We start from the raw sequence: 25467 nt of genomic DNA, 5'->3' as shown, positions 1-25467 counted from the left end.
CATTTTGGCACCCCGCCTGTAATTATGTATTAGCCGCAGCATCACAGGCTGCCTATATCCCATTTCTAGCCATCCTAGGGATGAGGGCCCCCAGGAATGGGACCCTTTTTTTTTTCTTTTGGGGAGAGGAGGGAGGGAGGGAGGGGTGAGTTAGGGGTAGCTGGGTTGCGGAGGTAGCCCCTTGGTTGTCCAATGTTGGTGGCTAGCTCCGGACAAGGCAATGCGTCTCGTACTCCGTACATAGTGTTACAATAAAAGCAGCGGGGCCTTTTCGTGAGTGCTTAATCAACAAAGCAAAAGCGGCATGTCGGTTGTCGGAATTGGAACCTTCCCGGTCGCTAATGGCGCTTTGCCAGATTGGGCTTAGGGGGTGCCAGAGGTACTTCCAATGTTATCGTGCATGAAACAAGCAACGCTGGGAGGAAGGTCGATAAAACCGACGCGTTAGCCGTGTGGTTCTTTGGCAGCGAGGGATGCAACAATGGCGGGCCACGTTGTTGGTCAAGTTATCAGCCTGCCTGACCGTCGACGCGCCATAATTCGCTTTATCGGAGCAACGCATTTCGCCCCTGGAGAGTGGATTGGAATTGAGCTGGAAGAGCCGACAGGGAAGAACGATGGAGCTGTTCAGGGAGAACGCTACTTTGACTGCGAGCAGAACTATGGCATGTTCATTCGTCCCACTGCTGTTACTGCGGTTCTCGAGCAGCCGAGAAAAGAGGATGCGAAACCACCGCCAAAACATTTGTCGCAGGATATCAGGGGCAGGGCCCCCAGCACTACGCCAGGAAGTAAGACTGGAACCAGGAGGCAAAGCGTGCTATCTACGACTGCGGTGAAACGGCAGGGCTCAAATACTAGCAGTCCATCACCGGTTTCTAAACTCGCAGCGCAAGGTCGTTCACTGCGGGTAAGCTATTCCATCCTTTCATGATCAATGGCGGTAACTAATTTGATATCTACTTAGTCACCTACGAAATCCCCGACAAAACAATTGTCGGAAAAGTCCGCTCTTCTATCTCGAACGACCCCCTCTATCTCAAAGCCACCTCTGTCAACCCCGAAAAACAGACCAGGTTTACCGAATCGAGCATCAATGCCGCCCCCAGCTACCACTACACCTGCCGCCAAGGCACCTCGACAATCACCATTGGCCACTCCTAACAGGTTGTCTAAGCCAGGACTTCAACCACGCTCGAGTGCCATCTCCCCGGCGAAGCGGATGTCCCTGAGACAAACAGCAGCAAAATCAGCGAGTCCACAGAGTACGGGAAGCCCGTCAAGCGAAACGAACGAGGGTTCTGTGAGGATAGACTCTTCGTTTCTCGATTCAAGCCATGACGCTTCTCAATCCCCAGGCGCTTCCCGTTTGTCACTTTCTCCTGCGGCACATCGTCGGTCCCTTTCCAACAGTAGTTCAGTTGCTAAGGAGCTTGAGGATTTGAAAGCTAAGCTACGCGTTATGGAGAAGAAGCGCGCAGAAGATCGAGAGAAAATGCAACTGCTTGAGACGATACAGGCCGAGAAGGAGAAATACGAAGGAATTATTCAGAAACTACAAGCTAAGTACCAGCCTCAGCAGCAGGAAATCGCACATCTCCGCAGACAGCTAAAAGAGGCTGAGTCAAGGGTCGAAGAAATTGAGAGGCTCCAGGCTGAACATGAGTCGATTCTAGAGATGGCGGCCTTAGACCGAGAGATGGCCGAAGAAGTCGCGGAAGCCATTAAGGCTGAATATGAGGCCCTTAAGATGAGGACTGAAGAGTTAGAGCTGGAAGTGGAGGTTCTGAGAGAGGAGAATCAAGAATTAGGCCAAGTGACAAGCCCGGAAGAAAGGTCGAGTCAAGGATGGTTACAGATGGAAAGGACCAACGAGAGGTTACGTGAGGCTCTGATACGGCTCCGTGATATGACTCAGCAGCAAGAGGCAGACCTGAAAAGTCAGATAAAGGAGCTGGAAGAGGATCTAGAGGGCTACGCTGCCCTCAAGGCCAGATATGAGAGCACAAAAGAGCAGTTGACGGTAACAGAGGCTAACATGGAAGAGCTGAAGCAGCAAGTAGAGGCTTTGGGCGCCGAAGAAATGATTGAAGAACTCTCCGAAAAGAACATGCAATACCAAGAGCAAATCAGCGAGTTGAAGGCTGCGATAGAGGACCTGGAGAATCTGAAGGAGCTAAGCGATGAGCTTGAAATCACTCACGTGGAAACTGAGAAGCAGCTACAGGATGAACTTGACTATCGGGACAGCATTTATCACGAGCAAAACCGAAAAATCGCCCATCAAGACGAGGTCATCGAAGATCTAGAATATACCTTGTCAAAGTTCAGAGAACTAGTGACCAATCTCCAAAGCGACCTAGAAGATATGCGCGTTTCTCAACAAATCTCGGAGACGGAAGCGAACGACCTATCAGCCCGGTCTAGAGCCATGATTGACTTGAATCTCAAGCTTCAGGCTTCCGCGGCCAAAGCACAAGTAAAGACTATTGACTTGGAATTGGGTCGAATGGAAGCCGAAGAATCTGCACAACATTTAGCTATCATGAAGGAATACTTGCCGGAATACTTTGACACCGAAAAGAACCCAATTCTAGCCCTTCTCCGCTTCAAAAGGGTCGGGTTCAAGTCTTCATTAATGGGCAATACTGTGCGCGAAAGAGTAGCGGAACTTTCCTCGCCTGTCGCGTTGGAACCCGATAGTCTCACAGCATATGATCTCCTCGAGAAACTCACATGGATATCGCTACTGTGTGAGAGATTTGTAAAATTTGTCCATGGCTGCTCAAGTGAAGAATTTGCGAAATTTGAAGGCGCCCTTTATGAGCTCGATCCTGTTGAGCGGATTTTGAACGCTTCGATTGAGAATTTAAAAAGGAGCGAGTTGAATGAAAGGAAATGCGCAGAAGAGCTCCAGCGGTCCATCGCGCTCCTTTCGCATCTTGCGGAGACCCTCATTCCTCCGTCTACCGCAGCTTCCGCTGATGAGGTTTATATGCAATGCGTTTTGACACAAACTTATATGGAAAACACGGCTTCCTCGCTATCTCACTTGAAGCTGGTACTCCAGACCAGATTGCCTGAAAAAGAGGACGACGAGGAAGGATCATTTTTGCTTCAAAAAATAGATGCACTAGCCGGACAGGCAAGAGGCTCTAAGGTCATTAGTGGGAAAATCACTCGCTCTTTTGACGAATTAAGATCAAGTTCGTTGTCCTTGTCAGAATTCTCTGCGGAAGTTTTTGAGAGGACGGAACAAGCTGCGAAGGAGATATCGGAAGTTGCAAGACAGCTAGGAGAAAATCTACTTCCACTTATTACTGAGGAGGGTCGTGCGGAGCCCATCACGTATGCTGAGATTGTCGGTTCGATGGCACAGACTGTTGCGTCTGTGTGCCAACCATCCGCGCCCCAATTTGACACCAGTGACGCACTTTCTTTCCTTGCAAACAAGATTCGTATGCTAGGGGGATACCTTGATGAAGCCAGCTCCGTCTCATCCGATCTTTCTCAGACTATTGAATTTGAGCGCCTGCCTGCTCCATGGATATCCCGCGCCAAAGAACTTAAATCCAATCAAACCGTGTCACCGGATACCGAGGAGGAGCTCCGTCGTCTTAGGAGTGAGCTCAATGAAGCATCCACGGCGTTGGGCCTCAAGGATAAAGTGTTTGAGGAGCAAACTATCAAGATCGAGCTTTTGGAATCTCGAATGCGTGAAGCTGGGAAGAAAGCGGCATTGGTGAAAGAAATGGAGTCCAAATTGGAAGCGTCTCACTCGAAGGAAGTGGAGTTACTGGACATTATGGATAGGCAATCGGGAGATATCCAAAACATTGCAAAGGAACGGGACGATTACCGGAACAAATGGGAGAAATTGAAGAGAGCGTCTGGCTCGGATGGGAGTTCGGTCGGCCCAGACGGAACAATACCCGTGAACGCTGCAGCATCTCTATCCGTCATTCGAGAGAATGATGCACTTCGCGCGGAGGTTGCCAGTCTCCAAGCTGCAGTGCGGTTCCTGCGTGATGATAACCGCAGAGCACATCTCCTAGATCCATACTCTGTGCAGCGAGCGAACCATATACAGTCTTGGCTCGATACACCCTTGGTGTGCCCCAAAGTTACTCCTCATTCCGGATCGAGTGAGCGTTTGGCAACGTCAGAGAGTCAAGATGTGTTGAGCTACCTCGTCAAATTGACGAAAGAATCTAAGCTCGTCGATATAAAATCTAGTCTTCCGGCAGACAGTTCTAATCGTTTGGCGTGGAGACCCATTAAATCTACGGTGCGATACCATGCGATAAAGCAACGAGAACAGTATGAGCAGTGGAGTCAATGGAAGGATGAAATTGTACATCAAGAACGGGCTCGAGGACGGAAAGAACGGAAAAAATCAATTTTCTGTTTGGAAAAACACAGGGTTAATCAATCCTCTGTCGTGGATAGCGGTAACAGCTTCTTGTCCTCGAGGAATACGGGTGCCATGGACCCCGCATGGGAAATGCTTGGAATGCAGAAAGACGAAGTTCCCCAGCATGTGCCGGTTTATGGCTCGTCAGAGGGCGTTGCAATTGTTGATTCATAGATACCCATCGAGTTACCGAGATTTGTATTTGTCACTTTGAAGCGATATACCCATGCGTAATTATCTCCCTGGTTTGGCTTGCTGAGGTTTATGGGAGCCCGTTTTAGACTACCCTGGACCTTTTCTCACATGTTTGTTGGCAATGCACTCTGGGTTGATTCGTCAGCTATCTTGATAGATAACTCTTTCTGCCTTTAATACTGGCTGAAAATTCCGGATCTATAGCTCCCTATCTTGTGTTACTAGCGTTATGTACGGGGCTCCTAGTGCTATTCGAATCTTGGATGGAGCATCCATAACCCGGAGTCTTCTACCTCTAATTCTTTTAGTCTCAGAAATGTGTCGGCCTCACAAGTATGGACACAGTCCGCATGGTAGATCGTTGAAGCAATGCCTGTTCTATGCGATTCGTCATGGTGGAGGGAGACAACGACGTGGGATCTTGATGAATTGATAATTAACCCGTTGTATCGTCTCGTGTGTGTCCTCCGCCAGCAATATCGAATATGAGTTACGGAGTATACTGAGCACACTTAGTGCCATGCTTATACATCCATCCCGGGACATGGGTATTAATAACCCACGCTCCGAAGCTTAGCTTGCCGAGGTCCCTGGATTCCTGCAGGTTGGTAACCTGGGGGCATGGATCGTGATAGTACTCGTCTCGAGCAGAAACAAATACGATAATGAACGGCCCATTCGAAATCGCAAAACGATCGTTCGGAAAAAGAAAACACACGGTCTTCTTCCGTGCGTGCACTCCAGATCACCGTCAGCCTCTGGCCTGAGACAGACCGTTAACCCGTTTAATTAAAGAATTATGGCGCTAAAAGCCAGGACGCAGATCGTCGCGCCCGTCCAGTTCCCCTCTTTTCAACTCCGCATTGTGAAACCTTGAATGAGGGGGTCGGAATCCTGCTCGACCTTCCTTTTCCTTGTGATCTGCTCGACAGGGCCGGTTGAGACTGCAAAGCTAGTCCCGAGGAAAACGTGGACTCCAAAGTGCGGAAGATTATCCTCGTAAGAGATTGGAAATCAGCTGGTAGCTACATAGCTAAACAGGACTGGATAGTTAGTTACGCAAGAGCAAGAGATTAAACACGAAAAGGCTTGAGAACGATTGATTAAGAAGAGCCGAGATTAACTATCAAATTTGATTCTAGCCGCCCCATTGAATTTTTGTCCTCGCAAACCTGAATGTACCAGTAGTAAGGCATTATTTACCGGGTATATAGAATAGAAGTAGTATATTAGCCCGCTTTTCGCGGATGAAAAATCATATCAAAATCTTGAGTCGACGTAGCACAAGAGTGTCTTGCAATAACTCATGTCCATGCCACTCCTACACGTCATACGTCAAAAAGCTAACCCAATATCAGCCGTACCGAATGTCCGTGGAGAGTCTGGCATCGTTGGAGTAAAACGATATTGTCCGCTCTCGTAAATAGTAGGATACACTTCTTCGTAGCGTGGATAGTCTAGTTTTCCTCTGGAGACGTTGTCCAACGGCAGTTCATACGTTTTGTCACTGACATCTCTGACGGGTGTGGACTGATATAGAGTTCCAGCGGATGTCATTGAACTAGCCAACGAGTGCGTCCTTCGAGAAGCAGCTGTAAAGGACGTAGCTGTTGACACAGTGGAGTTGCTAATTTGGCGGCATCGTTTGGTGTAAGATGAGGAATGTTTTGGAAGTGTTTGTTGCACAGAATTTGGCGATGAAGGGGAGTTCATAAGCCAATGTGCGAACGAGTCAGAACGAGTGGGAGGGGTTTTGGGAACGGTTGACATGGCAAAATCTGAAAGGGGTGATGATGGAGCGGATGAGTTGGCCACCGGGGAGTACAACAGATTTCCGCCAACCAAAGGAGGTGTCTCCTCGTTGATGTTTGACCCTATAGGTGACGTAGGGCTAGCAACGGGCGAACTCTGCGATCTATTATGCAGCGCAATCCGTTTATTATTGAATCTATTTATCGAAGGAGAAGACATGGATTGAGATAACCTCGAGTCGGAGAGCGTACTTCGGTGTCCCATATAACTATCTTGATCGCCGATCAGAGAGGATCTGTCCCTTAGAGAACCAACTGGCTTGCGAGGAACGCTGAAGGTAGAAGGCGTGTCGGAGTATCGACGATGATGAGAATTGAAGGATGGGGACCATATCGCCTTGGGCGGCACCCTTGGACCGTCAAGGTCAAAATCACAAAATTCGGGTAAATCTGGAAGTCGGTTTCCAGGCAAATATATACTCAGCTCCAAAGGTCGAAAAGATAGACGTCGGTTAACTTGAGTTGGAACCCGCCGGAAATCTGTGGGCGCGCTTATCATGCGCCGTTTTTGTTCATTTGTAGACACAACCCTGCTCAGCAGGCCTTTCCGTTTGTTCAATTTAGACGCGAGGTCCCTGCCCTCCGTTTTCCATTTGGAGATGTTCAGAAAGGGCGGATGGGGCTCGTTTGGACTGGGCAAGTCGCCGTAGATAACCAGCTTCATAGGCGGAATTGCCTTTGGTTGCTGATTATTGTAGATTGGGACGACTCGCTCCACGCCTGGTTGCCGAGTCAGCAAGATGCAGATATGGGAAAAGTTGACTCGTGTCTGGGTCACTCACCCGGCCTTTGCTCCCGATGAATAGGAGTGCGCCTCTCATTTTCCGGTAAAACGCACGGGAAGCAAGACCCGGCCCATTTCCTCAACGCTGAGCCTACCCACTCCATCAACACAACTATATCTAGCGGGCCGGTTCCATGGCAATTCAGCCAGAAGAACAGCCCCTTGGAATGTAGACACAGTGGTTAGAGGTAGGAACCCGGAAAATGTGGAAATGAGAATGTTAAAGAGGATGGGGAGCTTGCAAGCGAGATAAACCTTCACACGGTCCTCCACAGGGAACCCCGTGTCAGACGGGAGGCATGGAAACCCCAAGTCGGCCATGGCAGGCCAGGAATAGCAACCAACTGGCAGTTTGATAGTGGGGGTCTCAGCCATGAAGACTTGGTGTGATGGGGTTGGACATCATTTGCAGGACGTGCGAACCAGCCAATTGTGGAACTTGACACGGCAACCAAGGCCATCTCACGCGCGGGACAAACTTTCTGGCCATTTGCGAGTGTTTGTGCCGGCGACTAATGCAGTGTCTTGAATGGTGACGGCGATGCGCCCTGTGGGTTTCGTTTAGCGTCACCCAGAACCATCATTGTCGATTGGCTGGTGGACAGGTCAAGGCCATGCAAGTCCAACGTAACCCATGCAAAACACAATGGCCATTCAGAGACAGCTGGACTTGCAATCTTGAGCTATTGAGTCAAGAGATTTTAAGGCTCTCTTTTTTTTAGTACTTCGCTTTCTCCTTCTAATTTAATGAAAGGACGAGAGACAACTTCCAGCCGGCGCTTGGGGGGTGTATGAGATGATAGTGAAGTGTGTCATCGCCAGGGGCTAGTTTGAGCGCACCTATCAGGGAACGACCGCGTGAGCCCATGTTTCACGTCCAGATCAGGAGATCCCAGCCGTGCGCGTGCTCTGATCATCCTTGTGCGTTCCAAGCATCTTTATTATCAGAGGATCAAACTATTGCACAAGATGTGCTAAATTTGGTATCAGATGATAGTCCAGTGAATCATCAACTGAGAAGATACTTGTCGTGGACGCAGAGAGTCCACAGCCGAAAAGAACAAAAAAAACAAACTACATCAAAAGTACAGAGGAAACACTCGAAGAGGTAAATCCGCACGCCAAACCAAAATTTTAACTCCTTGGAAATAATAATGTATCCAAACAGATAAGAAGTATAGAATGACCTGCTCGCAAGCCCTATTTCTCATTGAAAGGAAAGTTCTGCCATTAGCCTAGCCCCAAGCAGCCCGTTCTTCATTGAATACGCCGTCTTCAATGTGGCTAAGAAGCCTTTGTCTTTCGTCTTGGGAGTCATCATCCTCGCCAGGAAGTGACGTTGAGGGTCCTGCTTCAGTTTCGTTTGGCCCATCCTTCTGGACCAATGTTCCACTAGAGGATCGGCTTCTATAGAGAGATACGTTAACGTTGCTCAACTCAAGAGGGCCCAGGGTTACCCATCAACTTACATCAATCGGGATTCAGCTAAGTGATGTGGCTCTTTTCCCGCAGCACGAGCGCGTCCCCTTTCCTTATCAGCACTTTCAACATCATCCACTATGTCTACCAATTGGTCGTTTGTTGGCTTCGAGTTACTCGATGATCCAAATTCCACGTTTTGCCGGCTTCGTCTTGTTCTTCTAGGCTTCTTAGCTATACTATTCGCGGATGGCTCCTGGGAGCCTTCGCCTTGGATGCGTCTACATCGGTGTCGTGACGATCTTTTGACTTGGTTTCCTTCCGGGGGATGTTGGTACTTGATTGCGGTAAAGGATCTTGATCGCGATGGCAGCAATTGATCTCTGGGGACTTCGTTCGCCGTAATAACAGGGTACTAATGATTATATTAGATGGATTGGCAATTTCTGCTTTTGACCATACTCACATGCCAATCACCAAACTCCAACGCCCGCGCATTTGTAAACAGTCTTTCGTCCTCGTCATCAAGTGTGATTTCGTCACAATCTGTATATGACTGGCGAACGTCACCCCTGCTGTCTCTTCTTGACCAGGGTAGAGATTCTCGCCGGCTGGATGGCGATTGTAGCAATGGCGTTCTACTATTTGCTTGTCCGGGTTTGGGAATCCAGTACTTTGCCTTTCCACCTCGTTCATACCTCATCCCATCCATCACCCGCGCTACGCGAGAGTGCGATTCTTCATGTGCAATAACGTTATCGCCAGAATCGAATTTTCTATATTCATAGTTCTCCCCTCGAAATGTCTCCTTCGAATCTTGAATGAGATCTTTTATTCCAAATGCATCCCGAAGGGCGTATATAATCGGCATCCGTGCAGCAGATATTGTCGGATTTGCATAGTCGTGCCATGAGAAAGCATACCAGTGAAAGACCGCAAATATGGGCATTTCAAAACAAATTAGACTATCCTGAATTGCCGCAGCCAAGTTGTCCGGAGTGTAGCCTAGAGGTCCATTCGATAACGCTCCTAGCCACTGAAGAATCGATAGGAAAAACCCTTGCCAGTACGACGCGAAAATAACAAGTTTTACGCAAAGGAATTTGGGCACAGGTCGGAATGGTCTAAGATCATCGTGCATACAAACCCAGAAGAGAGCCAGTGAATACAGGCTGACGGTCACACTGATATTGTACACTATTCCGGTCCACAGGTAGCCAGAGGATAGCCCAAGGTAACCTTCTTGGTATGTCCCTGTCGCTTTCAAGATAATAGCGATTACCGTAAGGATAGGTTTCAGCCATACATACTGAAGGATGCCGCGTTTAATCGCCAGGAAGGTAAGAGGATCAGAAATATCAACCTTCGAGAGACATTGATTGAGCGGCCATGTGTGCTGCACCGGCGGGCGGCCGTGGGTCATAATAATGAGGGCCCGTTCACCGCCAAGGAAATTTATCAGGAGTTGAAAGAAGGTATAGATTGTGAACGCCTGGAGACTCATGTCAGCGCTTAGGTCCGAAAGCGACCGAGGAGAGGAGGCGGTCGTACCTCATAAATATCGCGAATTGGAGCAGTCCAAGATGAAGCTTGTAATGAAATTATGCTTGTCCACGACGACACTGAGTATATGGGCACCCTGAAGCTGTTTAGAAACGGTGTCATCAAAGTGCGACGCAGGAAGATGCACGTACATTAAGAGGATTCGAACGACATATCTCTGGAGAAGAGGCTTGCGATAGTTTTTCCTGTCATAGTTTGGTCAATTTCCAGCTCGATGCTGTAATAAAACGGGAAATTCTCACAGTTGGAGCCAGATAGACCTAGTCAACCTATGTTAGCGGATGCCTAATCGCAGGAGTGGAAGAAACAAACGTACACGATGGAGAGCAGGGACGCAATTAATGAAGCAACTCCAGCAACTATCACAGTGGCCCTCGCAAGGCTCGAGCCTGTGCCACCAGACAGGGCTCGAAACTCCATCGTCGACATTGTTCGCGAAATGCAGATATAACGAGACGGAAACAAAACACGTCCATGCCTAGGCGCAGGCGATCGCGTTGCGGTCTATATCATTATCCAAAGCTGCTGCTTATAGTTAGAGCAATTTGACCAGCATGACTGCGAGACAATTCTGTTGTCAAAATCTGTAAGGTTGCACTGGCGTTTGAAGCACGGAGCTCTCAATGCGGAGTGGAGCTGCCAGAGTTGACGGGTGAGTCCAGCTCACGCGCGCTGCGTCATTGGACCGCCAAGACCGGGCGACAAACCACGGTCCGCCCGAGCTCCCAACGCAATTCCCCGTCGTCAATCGGTAGTCAGTCACCTCGACGTTCGAGACAAAGAATGATAGCCACTGTCAAAGCGAATCTCTAGAAGTGCACGGTGCTATTTCTGTCTTCCGATGATGATTTCGAGAATACGAAATGCACGGGTCCAATGTCGTCACCGACCCGACTGCCAAACATCGCGCAGGGCAAGCTAACTGCTCAGCCCTTAGATGCTGTCCCTCAGTTCAACTGGTAAGTAAATAGCGGCCCTGAGACTGTGTAATTGGCAATGCTGATGGCCACTTGCTAGGGTGTTTCTGGTTGAGCTCATCGTTTGCGGTATCCTGTAAGTTCTCCTCCTGGTACGCCATAACTTGAAAACTAACTAATGCGAAAATGCTTCAGGACACTATTCTTCCTCTTCTATTTCAACAGATTATTTGCGACGCTCTTATCTTATGGAATCCGGGCTTATACGTGGCATTACTATCGTATCTATATTGATATCCATGCCCTTCAGATATCGCTGTTAGGGGGGAGAGTATTTTTCAAAGGCGTCCAATACCATGGAGAGAATGAGACAATATTGGTCCAGTGGGGTTATATTACCTGGAAATACTGGCTGCGCTCCGTTAGAGATACCGAACTTATTCAAGAACGAACACGTCAAGCCGGTAATGATTCTTGCGGGACGTCCAAAACAAGTCAGGGGGGAAGTGGGAGAAGCCCAGAGTATAGGACCGGAAAAGCTGAGAATATTAAGAAGAAAAACCAACGTCCTTGCCGCATTGAAATCACGCTCCATGGAGTAGAATGGTTTGTTTATAATAGAAGCGCAGCATATGATACAATCCTTGATGGGTTCCGGAGTTCGACTCAAACCAACCCCCACGATGTCAAGAGCGAAGTTGGAGAAGACAAGCGGGGTAGCATGTCCATACAAGAAGTCAAGGAGCCCCAGGTCGAAGTGTCGAACAAACAGAAAGATGATTTTCAGTCCGGCAATCGAAAAGATGCCCCGACTCCGCAAAGTCTCCCAGAGTCTGACTCTGTGTGTGATTTAGGTGCTGATCTAAAACTACCCAAATTTCTTTCGTTGCTCCCTGTCTGGGTTAATTGTTACAAAGGGGCTTTGGTTGTTGGTAATGAGCACACCAAATCCATCTTGGCAGCAACCTTTGAAAGGGGATTTGGAAAAATAGACGCTGGAAATTCGGGTCCGCTTGATATATTCAAGCAAATCTTTGAATTTGAGTTGCTCCACCCTGTTGTACAACTTAAACCAAATCCAGATTTCAAACACTCCCAATTGGCTGCGGCGAAATCCATGCGGCATGATACTGATACTGACCAACAAAGCCGAAGACAACGATTACATTGGGCAGTTCGACATCGCAGAAAAAAGTTATGGAATAACCTTCGTGATCTCATCCCTTATTTTCAAAGGTCTGTTGAATCATTTCGCGTCCATCAAGGTTCGAACCAGCCTAGGTCGACACGAAGTTTGTTCGATACCTTGCCAGGGGCATCGCATTGGTTGGGCCTTACGAGATACCTCGACGAGGAGAGCCGCAATGAGCATGAGGGCTGGAATGCTGTTGAGTATGGGCGCTTTTCGACCATACTAGACTGTCCTAGCATCACGGTCAGGTATCACTGGGACATTCCCGGCAGAGTATTAGCGCAGCGCATTGGCCCAGCATCATCAGTTCGCAGAATGCTGGATGATATAAATGGTGCAGAGCCGCCTGAATGGGGCATTCATTTGTCGGTGAAAGGGGGTATGGTAAATTACGGCCCTTGGGCAGATAGGGAGCGTGCCAACCTCCAGGCAATTCTTTTCCCTAACCCTTATCGCGATTCCCAAGCTGCCTCTCCCCTGAGTTTGGGACACTGGAGACAGAGCACAAAATTCACTTTCACAGTGGACTTTAAGGATCAGACGAATTTAAGAATTCCTACCAGAGAACCTTCTAAGGACTGGATATGGAAGGGTAGAGCGGAGGTGGCTAAAGGTGCTTCAAAAACTAAAAATCAGAAAGAAAAGAAACATCCCCGGGGCAAGGAAGGGGATACAGGAAGTCATGGCCCTGATATTCGACCATTCGGTTGGCTCGCCTTGGTGATAGAACGAGGGTCAAAGCTTGACTACCAGATGGACATGGTGGCAACCCAAGCAGGGTACTGCAATAAGCTTGTTCTTGATTTACAGGGAAGCAAGTTGACGTCGAGCGTGAACCACGGTGTTTTGTGGCATTCCGGCCGCCAAAAAATTTCCTGTGATTTATCCAATCCCCTGGAGTGGAATACTTTGCACACCTGGTCATTCGCCATCGATAGCAACGATTTGGAGTTGTTTCTGATCCGAGATCATATCTTTTTGCTCACCGATCTCGTTAACGATTGGACTTCGGGTCCGTTCCCGGAATTTTATACGTTTGTTCCTTTCCAATATGATATCCGTCTCTCATTCACCGGTGCTAAGCTTTTCCTAAATGTCAACGACTCAAATATAATCAACAATCCAACCGACACTGATGATAACTCATTTCTTATTATCAAACCAGAATCTTTGGTTTGCAATGTACGGATCCCGACAGTCAATTACAGACCGAAGCGCAATGCCATCCCATTTGATCTCACGCTCTCCAATGCAACAATGGAATTTTCGGTTCCTCTTTGGAATACTCACCGGTCATTCTTGGATCATCCATCCATTGCATCTCTGGATAGCCTTAGTATGAAGGGCAATTACGATTTCAACACTCTCACATCTCCTACGTTGACGGATGTTCTTACTCTCGACCTCACGGGAAGCTCACCAGAACTGTATCTTTATGGGTTTGTCGTGAATATCTTCTTAAAGGTAAAGGAAAACTACTTTGGCGAGAATTTGCATTTTAGAACCCTGGAAGAATTTCAAGAACTGGCTAATCCAGACAATCCGCCACTGTCGAATACGGGTTTAAGCAAGTCTAATGACCTTGATGTCATTTTACATATTCATGCAGATTTTTGCAAGGTCTTACTCCCAAGCAACATTTACGATCGGCTTAATTGTGTGTGTATCGAAGCGGCGTCCCTTGATACCGATGTGAGATTTACGAACTACTACATGGATCTTCAGGCATCCTTTAGCCCCTTGGCAGCATCTCTGCGACCATTACGTCTGGACGATTCCCCATCCCAGACCGAGCTTTTTATAGACGGATTGAGCATTTATGGACATAGACTGTTTGGATTGCCGCCCACTGAGCCGACCTACGTTTGCAATTGGGATTTTGACGTTGGCCGGATAATGGGAGAATGTTCGGTCGACTTTGTGAGGAATTTTATGTCTGCGCTGAAATCCTTCATCTATTCCATCGACGACGAAGAAAACTCCTTACCTCCGCTCCATCCCATTGTGTTATATGACGTTATATTTCTGCGAGCGAAAGTTGAGTCGATTAAAATCTGGGTACTATTGAGCACAACTGCATGCCTCTTTAGTTCCGGTACCCTGGACCTCGACTTCAATGACTGGGCTGGCCCAAAATTCTCCGAGCACCTCAACGTCAGCCTTCTCGATATAACTTTTGCCGTCGTTGATCAAAATTCATCAGCTCGGGTGGAAAAGGCCTATCACCCAGTCCGAACGTATGCCTACGTCCACACTTCTGTCAGTGCTAGAATGGTGGAACGCAAGGCAAACTTTGTGGCAAGCCGGGACCTTCAACAGCATCATGTTAGAACCCATGACCGTCGCACCCAGAGAACTCCATGGTTACTTTGGAATGATAAAGACGACAGCGTTGGGATATCAAAGAGTGGAGATAAGCAGACTACGGCAGCTATGCCGGTTCCATCCATGCCTCTACCTATTCGAGAGATGCCTGGTTTTATTCCTGATGCAGTGTCCATTTTGTCATCGGGCTTCGCCAGTCAATATTCTACCGACCCAATAAAGGGCTCCATGCCTCCCTTCAGGTATGAAGAAAAGAGCGGGTTGAATGGTTATCCACAAGGGCTGGACCATTCACTGGCCGCAGTACCTCACAGTGCACTTCTATCGCCGAATGCAGATTCTCTTACCAGTCGCTCAAGGCGCCCTCGAAGACAAGTTAGCTTAGAGAGTGAATCTCGCAGCGTTCTTGATAAAGATTATTTTCGCAAAGTGGCCACTCCTAAGAAAGGACTTACTAGTGCCTGGTTGGCGCCTACCTTTCGTTCGCACAAAATGGTCCTAGACCTCAGCGATCTTCCTCCATTGCCATCTCTTGACGACTTTAACAGGACCGAGGATAATGGAGATGGCGAATCCGACATCTTCAGTGGTGAGACGGACGTAAACGTTACACAAACCTACTTTCTTCTCGATTTAATATCAGGATTGAAAGGGTTTTGCCATCCTGAGGCTTTTTTTTCTGTGGCCACTTTGCTTGAAAATTTCCAGCCTGTCCATCCCATTGAAGTTCTCGACGATCTTCAATCAGCAGTTGTATCAGACATCCTCAGCCATACGAGACGATTGGCAAGGCCAAGAAGGGTTACGAATTTGAGTCTGCAACTGCCGGTGTGTCGCGTGAAGCTTCTCAACACTTCGAGTACTTTGAAAAAACATGGAATCCTGGCGCCTAGAGATCAACTAGATTTGCAAGTGCTGAAGATGCGTGCCTTACTAAGTAGCAAGTCTGAATCCGAAAAAGATGCGGTAAAAGACAAGCAAATGGGAATGACGATGCACCTTAAAGCTCAATCTCTATCTTTGTCCGCCATTACGGAGGTCACTGAAGTCCTTGGAGACAGCGCAATCTTTCATTTTATAATAGAAGACATTGTGTTCTGGTCTGTCGCTGATAAAGCTATACGTTCACGGATGCAAGTTAAAGATATCAACTTGGTGTTCCAGAGTGAATCTGTTCAGCATCTACCTAGCTTTGTCAGGCGAGCATCTACACTCGTAACCTCAGTTATCCCACCCATCAAGGGTATTTCCATATCTCGGGCAAAGCGGCTGCATTCCCTCATCTATCACCTTACCAAATTTGGTTCTCAGACCCCTGACCCTCAATTTTTAACGAGACCATCTTATGTCCTGCGGGCGGCTGAAGAACACTTACGAGTGAATGACTCGTGGAAGATCCTTTCGAGGCTTCGCAATATCTTCAAGTCCTTACCAGACCAAGCAGCGCAGCAACTCATATTAAATTGCGTTGAGAATATTATCCCCTGCCCGCAAGACCCTCGATCAATCGTTTTGTCCAGCTTTGACAAATGGCGGACTTGGGACCTCGCTCATGTCAAGAAGAGCTACGTGATGAATGTGGTCTGGGGACCAGATGAGCTAGCGAGCTCACATATATCAGATGATTCTCAGAAAGATATATCGCTTTTTGTTCATTCAATTCGGGTGTCATTAGACCCTCTTGCAAGCGTAGATCTCCTGATGGTTGATAAGCTTTCAACATTAATCGAGATGAAGCCCAGTTTCCAAGGGGAATCTCCAAAAAGAACATTGACCATCCAAAACTATTGTTCAGATGTTTCGATAAAGTTAAGATGGGAACTTATTCGAGTGCTTGAGGAAGGGTTGGACGCTATATTAGAGGTCTTTCCCCAGACTAGCGGTAGTGTTGCGGAGTCAGACGGGACAGCTAGCAAGAATGGCCTCCAGGCCATCCATGTTCTTCTGGTCGCTGACAATGCCTCTACTATTCTCGATGGCATTAATTTGAGAATCGCTTTGCTAGGGAATGCACTTAAAACTTCTCTTTGTCACCAGTCTGAGACAAGCGGCCAGGCCGGACAGAGCAATGTTCTTTTCGCTGCCGAAACGTCAACGGCGGAATTTACAAGTCGGTCAAAAGGCCTCATGTTATGGACACTAATCAGCCCAAATATTTACCTGTCTCACAGCTCGAGAAAAAATAATTTTGATACCATCCATGATTGGAAATGCAGTGCACAGTGCCAAAGTCTGAGATATGATATGGCAGAAGACCCTGTCGGGTTAATTCAGGTCGCTGATCGTCTTGTGGAGGACGAAGTCAAGCACATACTACGCCTGACAGCTAAATTAGGTCTGTCCGATGAGCCACAGCTGAAACAAAAGGACCATAGCATCCACCAGTGCCATATTACCACTTTCCTCGATGATTACGAGCTTTATCTTATGCTGCTCCCAACGACCGCATATGTGATTTCGGGCGATGTGGTTCGGCTGTCTCTTGCTCCAGCAGCTGAATCCCGTCTAGAGGTTGATTTTGATATCAAAAGCAGCACCCACTCACTAAGATCTAGTAAAGATGGGAGAGAGCGCGTCATCTCGTCATTGACCATTCCTCCGATCAATGGACGCGTCGTCAAATCTTCTTTGAACGGCCAGACAGCGTTGGATATCTACTCCACTATCGAGCTTATCAAGGTGGATGCAGACTCAGTAAGGAATATCCTCGGAGCAATTAGCGGGCCGGAAATATCGCATTTTGTATCTGATTTGCAAGACGACCTGCAAATTCTGAAAGAAAATATCAGCCAGGTTGTTCCTCGTCGGTCTGCTCCGCCTAATAAACAGCCTAGCACCGAAAGTTTGGCTCTCGCATATAAGCTCCGGCTGACACTTGCAGGGATCAATGTTCATTCTAGTGCCCCAAGCTTACAGATTGAGAACTCTTTTGCCGATATGGATCTTGGTCTCGGTATTGTTCAGATAAACCTGGAGTCCCAAGATTTTGGGTCCGACTTACCTCAGCTCGACGTAAGCTTTTCCCAAGTGATTTTCGACCTGAGGAGACGCCAAACAGGTCAAATACAATCATTCGGGAACCTGGATCTGTGCGCCCAGCTTTCAGGAACATCAAAGAAAAATGATAGGGGTGAGAGCATACGGTATTATCATCTTTCTAGCAAATGTTTACAAATTGAGCTGTCTGCCGAGACCGCTTCTATGATGGTTGATATTGCTGCCCATCTCCAGGAGCGTCTCAAAACCCTCGATATGTCCCAAGAAATTAAACACCTGCGAAAGCTGCGACGAATTAGATCAAGACGCAAAAATGTCGTGGCACGAATTCCTAAAATCAGTGTGGCTGAATCAACTGCTCGGGGCGGGTTTCTTGACGCTATTTACTCTGTTGACCTTTCAAACATTCAACTAAGCTGGTTAATCTCTTCGTGTACGGAGCTACCACAAGGAAGGGAGGCAGAGGATCTTGTATTCTCCATCAAGAGGATTGAGCTGGCTACTGGAAGACAAAGCGTAGCTCGGTTACGAATTCAGGATATGCAATTGCAAATGGTGCCGCTGTCTGACGCTAAACAAAATCGATCGCAGAACTCCGCACTCTTGCCCGAAGCGGTGTTCGATGTCGCATACTTGGCGCTAGGAAGCGAACGTCGATTCGCATTTCAAGCGGCGGGCAAAGTGTTAGACATCCGGATGACATCCGATTTTATTCTCCCTGCAAGTATCCTTCAGCGATCCCTTGCCTCGGCGAGTGAGAGCCTTCGGGAAGCAAAGTTTCGATGGCAAAGCGATATGCCATCGGAAGAGCAAAAGAAAACCAGCAGCAGCCACACCATTAACTTGAGCTCCCTCCTCGTGGATGCTGATTTCGCCGGTGCCGTGGTCAGCCTGCAAGGCAGGAATTACCAGCAGGATGAAAATAATGTCGCATTTTCCAGCGCTAACTTGGGATCGAGCGGAGGTAAATATGGTCAATATTCCTCGCAAGATGCAGTGTCGGTGGCAACCTTGCGTGCTCCAGGGGTTGCTATTAAAGTCCAATTTGAGAACACCGATGGTCAAGACCCAACGTTGAATGCTGAGATTAAAGTTGCGGCATCCTGCAATGTGCTCCACCCAACTATTGTGCTATTGATCACGGAAATAACGGCGAGTGTAAAAGAGGTGGTGGGAGAATCCAGCCAGGATAGTGAAGGCCTTCATGCCCAAGTCTCAGAAAAAGGGTTGCAAGCCAAAGCCATTGGAGCAAATGACCCAACAACTATCCTTGGACGCTGCAAACTGAATATGGGATTAAGAATTTGCAAGCAGGAATTTACGCTTAGCTGTCAGCCAATTGCTCGCGTGGCAGCCAGCGCACGTTTTGATGATAGCTATATCACGGTAAACACAGTACAATCCGCAGAGCAGAGAAGATTCTTTGCTGTTCTGATAGCATTCAACAAATTCCAGGCGTCTATCAAACACGTCTACTCCAGCGAATCTACGGCGAGTTTTGATATCGACTCAATTGTCGTGTCCATGATGAACAGCAAGCATGTCAGCTCCAGCAGCGGCATTTCGGCGATTCTCAAAATCAGTCCGATGCGATTGCAGATTAATGCTAAACAAGTGCAAGATTTCATGTTATTTCAAGAAATCTGGATGCCTCCCGACAGTCCAACCAAATCGCAAAAGGTCAAAGCGTCATCCCCTGAAGGACAAGCATATATTGTTCAGCAATACCAGCAGGTGGCGTCAGCCGAAGCATTTCCATGGAACTCGACGATTGCAATCGAGCAACTGGACGTTCAACTTGACTTAGGCCAAACACTTGGAAAGTCGGAGTTTACAATCACAAACCTTTGGCTTTCGTCGAAGAAAAGTTCCGACTGGGAACAGAACCTCTGCGTTGGGTTTGAAACTGCGAGCATAAAAAGTATCGGTCGGTTGAGCGGGTTTGTGGAGCTGTCCCAGTTCAAGGTTCGTACTTCTATCGAATGGATAGACGGACAGAACTCGGCATACCATACTCCCTTGATTCAAGCCGCTGCCGGCTTCAGTCGACTGCAATCGAAGGTATCCTTTGAGTACCAACCGTTTTTAGTGGCAGACGTGAGTTCGTTCAATTTCTTGATGTATAATGTTCGCGACACTTCGGAGGAACACAGTGACCGCCTTGTGAGCATTCTGGAGGGCGGAAAGTTACAAGTATTCTGCACAACCTTGACTGCGTCGCAAGGGCTAGCTCTCTTCCAGACGCTACAACGACTGATACAAGACAAGCAAGCCGCATATGAAGCCTCTTTAAAGGAAATTGAAGGCTTTATACGACGCAAATCCACTCTGGGCTTAGTTTCTACGGATCAAGAGGTGGAATCCACAGCGAAGAGTGACTACAGTGAACTTAAAATGCCGATATCTCTCCAAACGAACGTTGTTGTCAGGCTGGAAGAAATCAAGATTGGCACATTTCCAAGCACCTTCCAAGACAGCCAGATCTTCAAACTCGAGGCTCTTGATGCCGAAGCACGGTTCTCTGTTGCGATCCAATCTGGGAAGATACACAGTGGCCTGGGTCTAACGCTTGGCCAGCTACGTGTAGCCCTCTCCAGCGTCAACCGGCCGACTGAAGTCATTCCCGAGGAGCTCCCTATTGATGAAATCGTCAGTCGGGCCACTAGTTCGCGTGGCGGAACTATCTTGAAGGTACCACGGCTCGTGGCGACGATGGAAACCTGGCAACTGCCAACATCGAACCATATTGACTACATCTTCAAAAGCTCCTTCGAGGGCAAAGTCGACGTCGGCTGGAACTACTCGCGCATCGCGTTTATTCGCGGCATGTGGGATACGCATTCACGTGCTCTTGCAAACCGGCTGGGCAAGCCTCTTCCGCAGGCTGCTGTCCAGATCACCGGCGGGCCACAAGGCGATGATGGGGAGTATAGCGGGCAAGAAAAGATCACCGCCGTAGTGAATGTACCCCAGTCGAGATACACGTACACTGCACTGGAGACACCAGTGATCGAAACGCCCCAGTTGCGCGACATGGGCGAGGCCACTCCGCCGTTGGAATGGATCGGGTTGCATAGAGATAAGCTTCCTAACATCACGCATCAAATCATCATTGTTACGTTGATGGAAGTGGCAAAGGACGTGGAGGATGCTTATTCTAAGATTCTGGGCTCATAGAACAAGGCGTTTCAATATATATATTCTTTTCTTTTCCTTTTTTTTCCTTTTTTTTTTTTTTTTTTTAAAAAGGGCGGGAATGGCAGGATAGATTTCATTACTTTCCTAGAGATAAGAAATCTGTAATAATAATTCATGAGTAATTGATGGTCGTTGTCCTCACTTATGGACTGGAGTGCTCAGCTAACCAGCTAACGTGGGAACGCTCGCGGGAGCTATCCCAGCGTCATTTCCCTCTTTTTGTTTTTGAGTGTGCGTGTTTTTGCTTCTCAAGCCTTCCAGCGAGTAAGAAACCGAGATCTTGCGGTGAGCCTGAAAATAGGTTCACCGAAATTTTAACCCCTTGACGCGCTTTCCTGCGTCAGTTCCGTCATGCACCCGAGGATGCTGCGTATTTGGCTTCTTCCCGCAGCTTTACTGGACGGTTGGTTTTGGATCAATTTGTGTAGTTATTTGTGACTCAAAACCAATTGTTCGTTCGACCAGCACTGGCGTCTGCAGAAGGACTCCAGCGGGCAGCATCACCGCGATGTCACTCGATGTACCCTGACGGCGGACGTGGTGCAGCAGCGGTGGTGGGGGGTACATTGGAGGTACCCTGTGCGGGGTAACCACCACGCAAAAAAGCAACGAGGCAGTGCTTACTAATCCCGATTGCCCAATCAGGGATCGCGCGGCCGGCGAAAACCGCACAAGCCCCGCCATGCACGGAATCGTCAAAATTACCTAACCATCGCCCACTTCGCTTCGTCTTCCCACTCTCCCTCTCCCTCTCTTCTCCCTCTCCTTTCCTCTCACCACCGTCTTCCCTCGCCAGCTTCAGGTCCTTGTGAATCCAGTACTGAGCTGATTCTCTTTTTGTTTCAACTAAGAAAACGGTCAGGTCGGGAGCACTCTCGATCCTGATTACTTTTTGGTTGAATAAATTTTTTTTTTTTTTCTTTTTTCACAGATATTCCAACCCCGCCTCTAGGGCATTGAAAACCTAGAACACCGTCAAGATGGTCAAGTAAGTCGCATCTCAGCATCTCTCCTTGCTCGCGCCCAGGACGATATGGCTACTGAACCGCATTTTCCTGGTTTTCTTGTACTCGAGATGAATTGTTTGGCTAATTGTGTCTTCCCTCTCCAGCTTCACGGTCGAGGAGGTACGTCCAGAGACTGACACACCGCGATTGCTTTACGAGACGGTGGTGCCGTCGACATTATGGGTATTGACAAGCAATCGCATAGATCCGTCAATTGATGGACCGTCCCGCCAACATCCGTAACATGTCCGTTATCGCTCACGGTACGTCGAGTTGCTGCAATGTGTGCATCTTAGCTAGCACGTATATTAATAATCATTGGAACAGTCGATCACGGAAAGTCTACTTTGACCGACTCGATGGTGCAACGTGCGGGTATCATCTCGGCTGCCAAAGCTGGCGAGGCCCGTTTCACAGATACTCGTCAGGACGAGCAGGACAGATGTATCACCATCAAGTCCACTGCTATCTCCCTCTATGCCCATCTGTCCGACCCAGAAGACATCAAGGATATCCCTCAGAAGGTCGATGGTAACGAGTTCTTGATCAACTTGATCGACTCTCCCGGTCACGTTGACTTCTCCTCTGAGGTCACCGCTGCTCTTCGTGTCACCGACGGTGCTCTCGTCGTCGTTGACTGCGTGTCTGGTGTCTGCGTCCAGACCGAGACTGTGCTCCGTCAGGCCCTGAGCGAGCGTATCAAGCCTGTCTGTATCATCAACAAGGTCGACCGTGCCCTTCTCGAACTTCAAGTCTCCAAGGAAGATCTTTACCAATCTTTCGCCCGTACCATTGAATCCGTCAACGTTATCATCGCTACTTACTTCGACCCTGCCCTCGGTGATGTCCAAGTCTACCCCTACAAGGGTACCGTTGCCTTCGGCTCCGGTCTTCATGGCTGGGCTTTTACTGTCAGACAATTCGCTGTCAAGTATGCCAAGAAATTCGGTGTTGACAGGAACAAGATGATGGAACGTCTCTGGGTAAGTCAATCACGTCTGGCTTGTCTCTCGCTGCATCATTTTCTAATTTTGCGTATAGGGCGACAACTACTTTAACCCCAAGACCAAGAAGTGGACCAAGGTCGGAGAGCATGAAGGCAAGCAACTCGAGCGTGCTTTCAACCAGTTTATCCTCGACCCCATCTTCAAGATCTTCAACGCCATCACCCACTCTAAGAAGGATGAGATCTCCGTCCTCCTCGAGAAGCTCGAAATTAAGTTGAGCAGTGATGAGAAGGACTTGGAGGGCAAACCCCTTCTTAAGGTCGTCATGAAGAAGTTCCTTCCCGCTGCTGATGCCCTCTTGGAAATGATGGTGCTTCATTTGCCATCCCCCGTCACTGCTCAGAAATACCGTGCCGAGACTCTGTACGAGGGTCCCCCTGATGATGAGGTCTGCATCGGTATCCGTGACTGCGACCCCAAGGCTCCTCTCATGCTTTACGTTTCCAAGATGGTGCCGACCTCTGACAAGGGTCGCTTCTATGCCTTCGGCCGTGTCTTCGCCGGTACCGTCCGCTCTGGTCTCAAGGTCCGCATCCAGGGCCCCAACTACACTCCTGGAAAGAAGGAGGACTTGCACATCAAGGCTATCCAGCGTACCATTCTTATGATGGGTCGCTTCATCGAGCCAATTGAGGACGTTCCTGCTGGTAACATCGTCGGCTTGGTTGGTGTTGATCAGTTCTTGCTCAAGTCTGGTACCCTCACCACTTGCGAGACCGCACACAACTTGAAGGTCATGAAATTCTCCGTTTCTCCTGTCGTCCAGCGCTCTGTTGAAGTAAAGAACGCCAACGACTTGCCCAAGCTCGTCGAAGGTCTCAAGCGTTTGTCCAAGTCTGATCCATGCGTTTTGACCTACATTTCCGAATCTGGTGAGCACGTCATTGCCGGTGCTGGTGAATTGCACTTGGAAATTTGCTTGAAGGATCTTGAGGAAGACCATGCGGGTGTTCCTCTCCGTGTCTCCGATCCCGTTGTCTCCTACCGTGAGACTGTTGGTGCCGAATCCAGCATCACTGCTCTCTCTAAATCTCCCAACAAACATAACCGTCTTTATGTCAAGGCTGAGCCACTTGCTGAGGAGGTTTCGAATGCTATTGAAGCTGGAAAGATCAGCCCCCGTGACGATTTCAAGGCCCGTGCTCGTGTCTTGGCTGATGAGTTCGGCTGGGACGTTACCGATGCGAGAAAGATTTGGTGTTTCGGCCCTGACACGACTGGTGCCAACTTGGTTGTCGACCAGACTAAGGCTGTTCAGTACCTCAATGAAATTAAGGATTCCGTCGTCTCCGGTTTCCAGTGGGCTTCTAGAGAGGGTCCGATCGCTGAAGAGCCAATGAGATCCATTCGCTTTAACATCTTGGATGTTACTCTTCATGCTGACGCTATCCACCGTGGTGGTGGCCAAATCATCCCTACTGCTCGTCGTGTTATCTATGCTGCTACTCTCTTGGCTGAACCCGGAATTCTCGAACCCGTTTTCTTGGTCGAGATTCAAGTGCCCGAGCAGGCCATGGGTGGTATCTATGGTGTCCTTACCCGCCGTAGAGGTCACGTCTTTTCTGAGGAGCAGAGACCCGGCACTCCTCTCTTCACAGTCAAGGCCTATCTGCCAGTCAACGAGTCCTTTGGCTTCTCCGCTGATCTCCGTTCCGCCACTAGTGGTCAAGCCTTCCCACAGTCCGTGTTCGACCACTGGCAGATCCTCCCAGGTGGTTCCCCACTTGACCCAACGACCAAGCCCGGCCAGATCGTTCAAGAGATGCGTAAGCGTAAGGGTATCAAGGAAGTTGTTCCTGGTGTTGAGAACGTAAGTTTGTTACATATTGCCCGCTTGATACTGGGAGGGTGCTGACTAACATGATTTCCAGTATTATGACAAGTTGTAAACATTTCATTGCGAGAAATAGACGCCTAAAGAGGAATCCATTGTTGCTAATGGTCCGTTTTACGATGTCGATGACCTGGGAATGTATCTGGTAACGAGGAAACGATAAAACTTGGCCAGGGTTGTCTGGATATTTCGTATGGCATGGGGTTTTAAGAGGGAAAAAACAAAAAAAATTAAAAGAAAGGGAGCTCGGCCAAAGGACTGCTCTTGTTGCCTGCTGTTCTCAGCTCCATCCTGAATCCTCCCGCACATGGGGACAGAAGAATACCCAGAGCCGGGGGGGGGTTTGAAATTAATGTTCTTGCAATGTTGTTTGTTCCAGCTTGCCTTCTTTTCCTATTTTCTTTCCAAGTTGTTCAATCGTTGAGATCGCTGTCTTGCACTATTTGTTCATAGTTAATATTCAGGAAAACCCAAAATAGTTAATTCAGTGATTTATCATCAATATTCTTTGTTTCCAAGGGGAGTCCTGCATTGTAAGTGAAGCCACCGAACAGTGAGTGTGAACTCTGGTAGTTGGATGGTAGATTTTGGCGGTCTCGACGGCTCTGCGCTGACGGTGGTGTTGTCGGGCTTGGCACGTGGTCCAGCCGTCACGCGTTGGACTGCGCGTTTAAAGTTGAGTTGTATCTGCAGAAATGACGGGACAATAACACACGCCCTGGGCCGACGATCTAGCCGCTGACCGGCACTTCTATCGAACCGGGAGCTAGTACCGATAACGACCGGCTACAGCAGCGGGTGAAA

General features: G+C 48.5%; 5 protein-coding genes across 5 annotated transcripts; 4 read left to right on the top strand and 1 right to left on the bottom strand.

Moving 5' to 3' along the window:
• Window positions 1-481: 481 nt before the first annotated feature.
• Window positions 482-934, top strand: D8B26_000467 (uncharacterized protein; the record flags this gene model as incomplete). Its single annotated transcript, XM_003071282.2, has 1 exon — window positions 482-934. The coding sequence occupies one exon, from the start codon at window positions 482-484 to the stop codon at window positions 932-934; it is 453 nt and encodes a 150-aa protein (XP_003071328.2).
• A 3-nt stretch (window positions 935-937) lies between these two features.
• Window positions 938-4588, top strand: D8B26_000466 (uncharacterized protein; the record flags this gene model as incomplete). The annotated part of the gene is made up of 2 exons (XM_066123238.1): window positions 938-943; window positions 968-4588. 2 exons carry the CDS (start codon window positions 938-940, stop codon window positions 4586-4588), a joined length of 3627 nt encoding a protein of 1208 aa, XP_065979312.1.
• A 1099-nt stretch (window positions 4589-5687) lies between these two features.
• D8B26_000465 (uncharacterized protein) lies at window positions 5688-7525 on the bottom strand (the record flags this gene model as incomplete). The annotated part of the gene is made up of 3 exons (XM_066123237.1): window positions 5688-7140; window positions 7203-7365; window positions 7460-7525. The coding sequence occupies 3 exons, from the start codon at window positions 7523-7525 to the stop codon at window positions 5945-5947; spliced, it is 1425 nt and encodes a 474-aa protein (XP_065979311.1). The 3' UTR covers window positions 5688-5944.
• Window positions 7526-11062: 3537 nt separating this feature from the next.
• Window positions 11063-20794, top strand: D8B26_000464 (uncharacterized protein; the record flags this gene model as incomplete). The annotated part of the gene is made up of 3 exons (XM_003071279.2): window positions 11063-11145; window positions 11204-11239; window positions 11299-20794. The coding sequence occupies 3 exons, from the start codon at window positions 11063-11065 to the stop codon at window positions 20792-20794; spliced, it is 9615 nt and encodes a 3204-aa protein (XP_003071325.1).
• Window positions 20795-21550: 756 nt separating this feature from the next.
• Window positions 21551-25164, top strand: EFT1 (Elongation factor 2). Its single transcript, XM_003071278.2, has 6 exons — window positions 21551-21803; window positions 21927-21942; window positions 22028-22085; window positions 22150-22805; window positions 22864-24639; window positions 24701-25164. Exons 1-6 carry the CDS (start codon window positions 21796-21798, stop codon window positions 24716-24718), a joined length of 2532 nt encoding a protein of 843 aa, XP_003071324.1. The 5' UTR covers window positions 21551-21795; the 3' UTR covers window positions 24719-25164.
• Window positions 25165-25467: the final 303 nt, after the last annotated feature.

The sequence above is a fragment of the Coccidioides posadasii genome, chromosome 1 (genome assembly GCF_018416015.2).
Source record: "Coccidioides posadasii str. Silveira chromosome 1, complete sequence".
Taxonomy (NCBI): domain Eukaryota; kingdom Fungi; phylum Ascomycota; class Eurotiomycetes; order Onygenales; family Onygenaceae; genus Coccidioides; species Coccidioides posadasii.
This window is presented reverse-complemented; position numbering and strand designations above follow the sequence as displayed.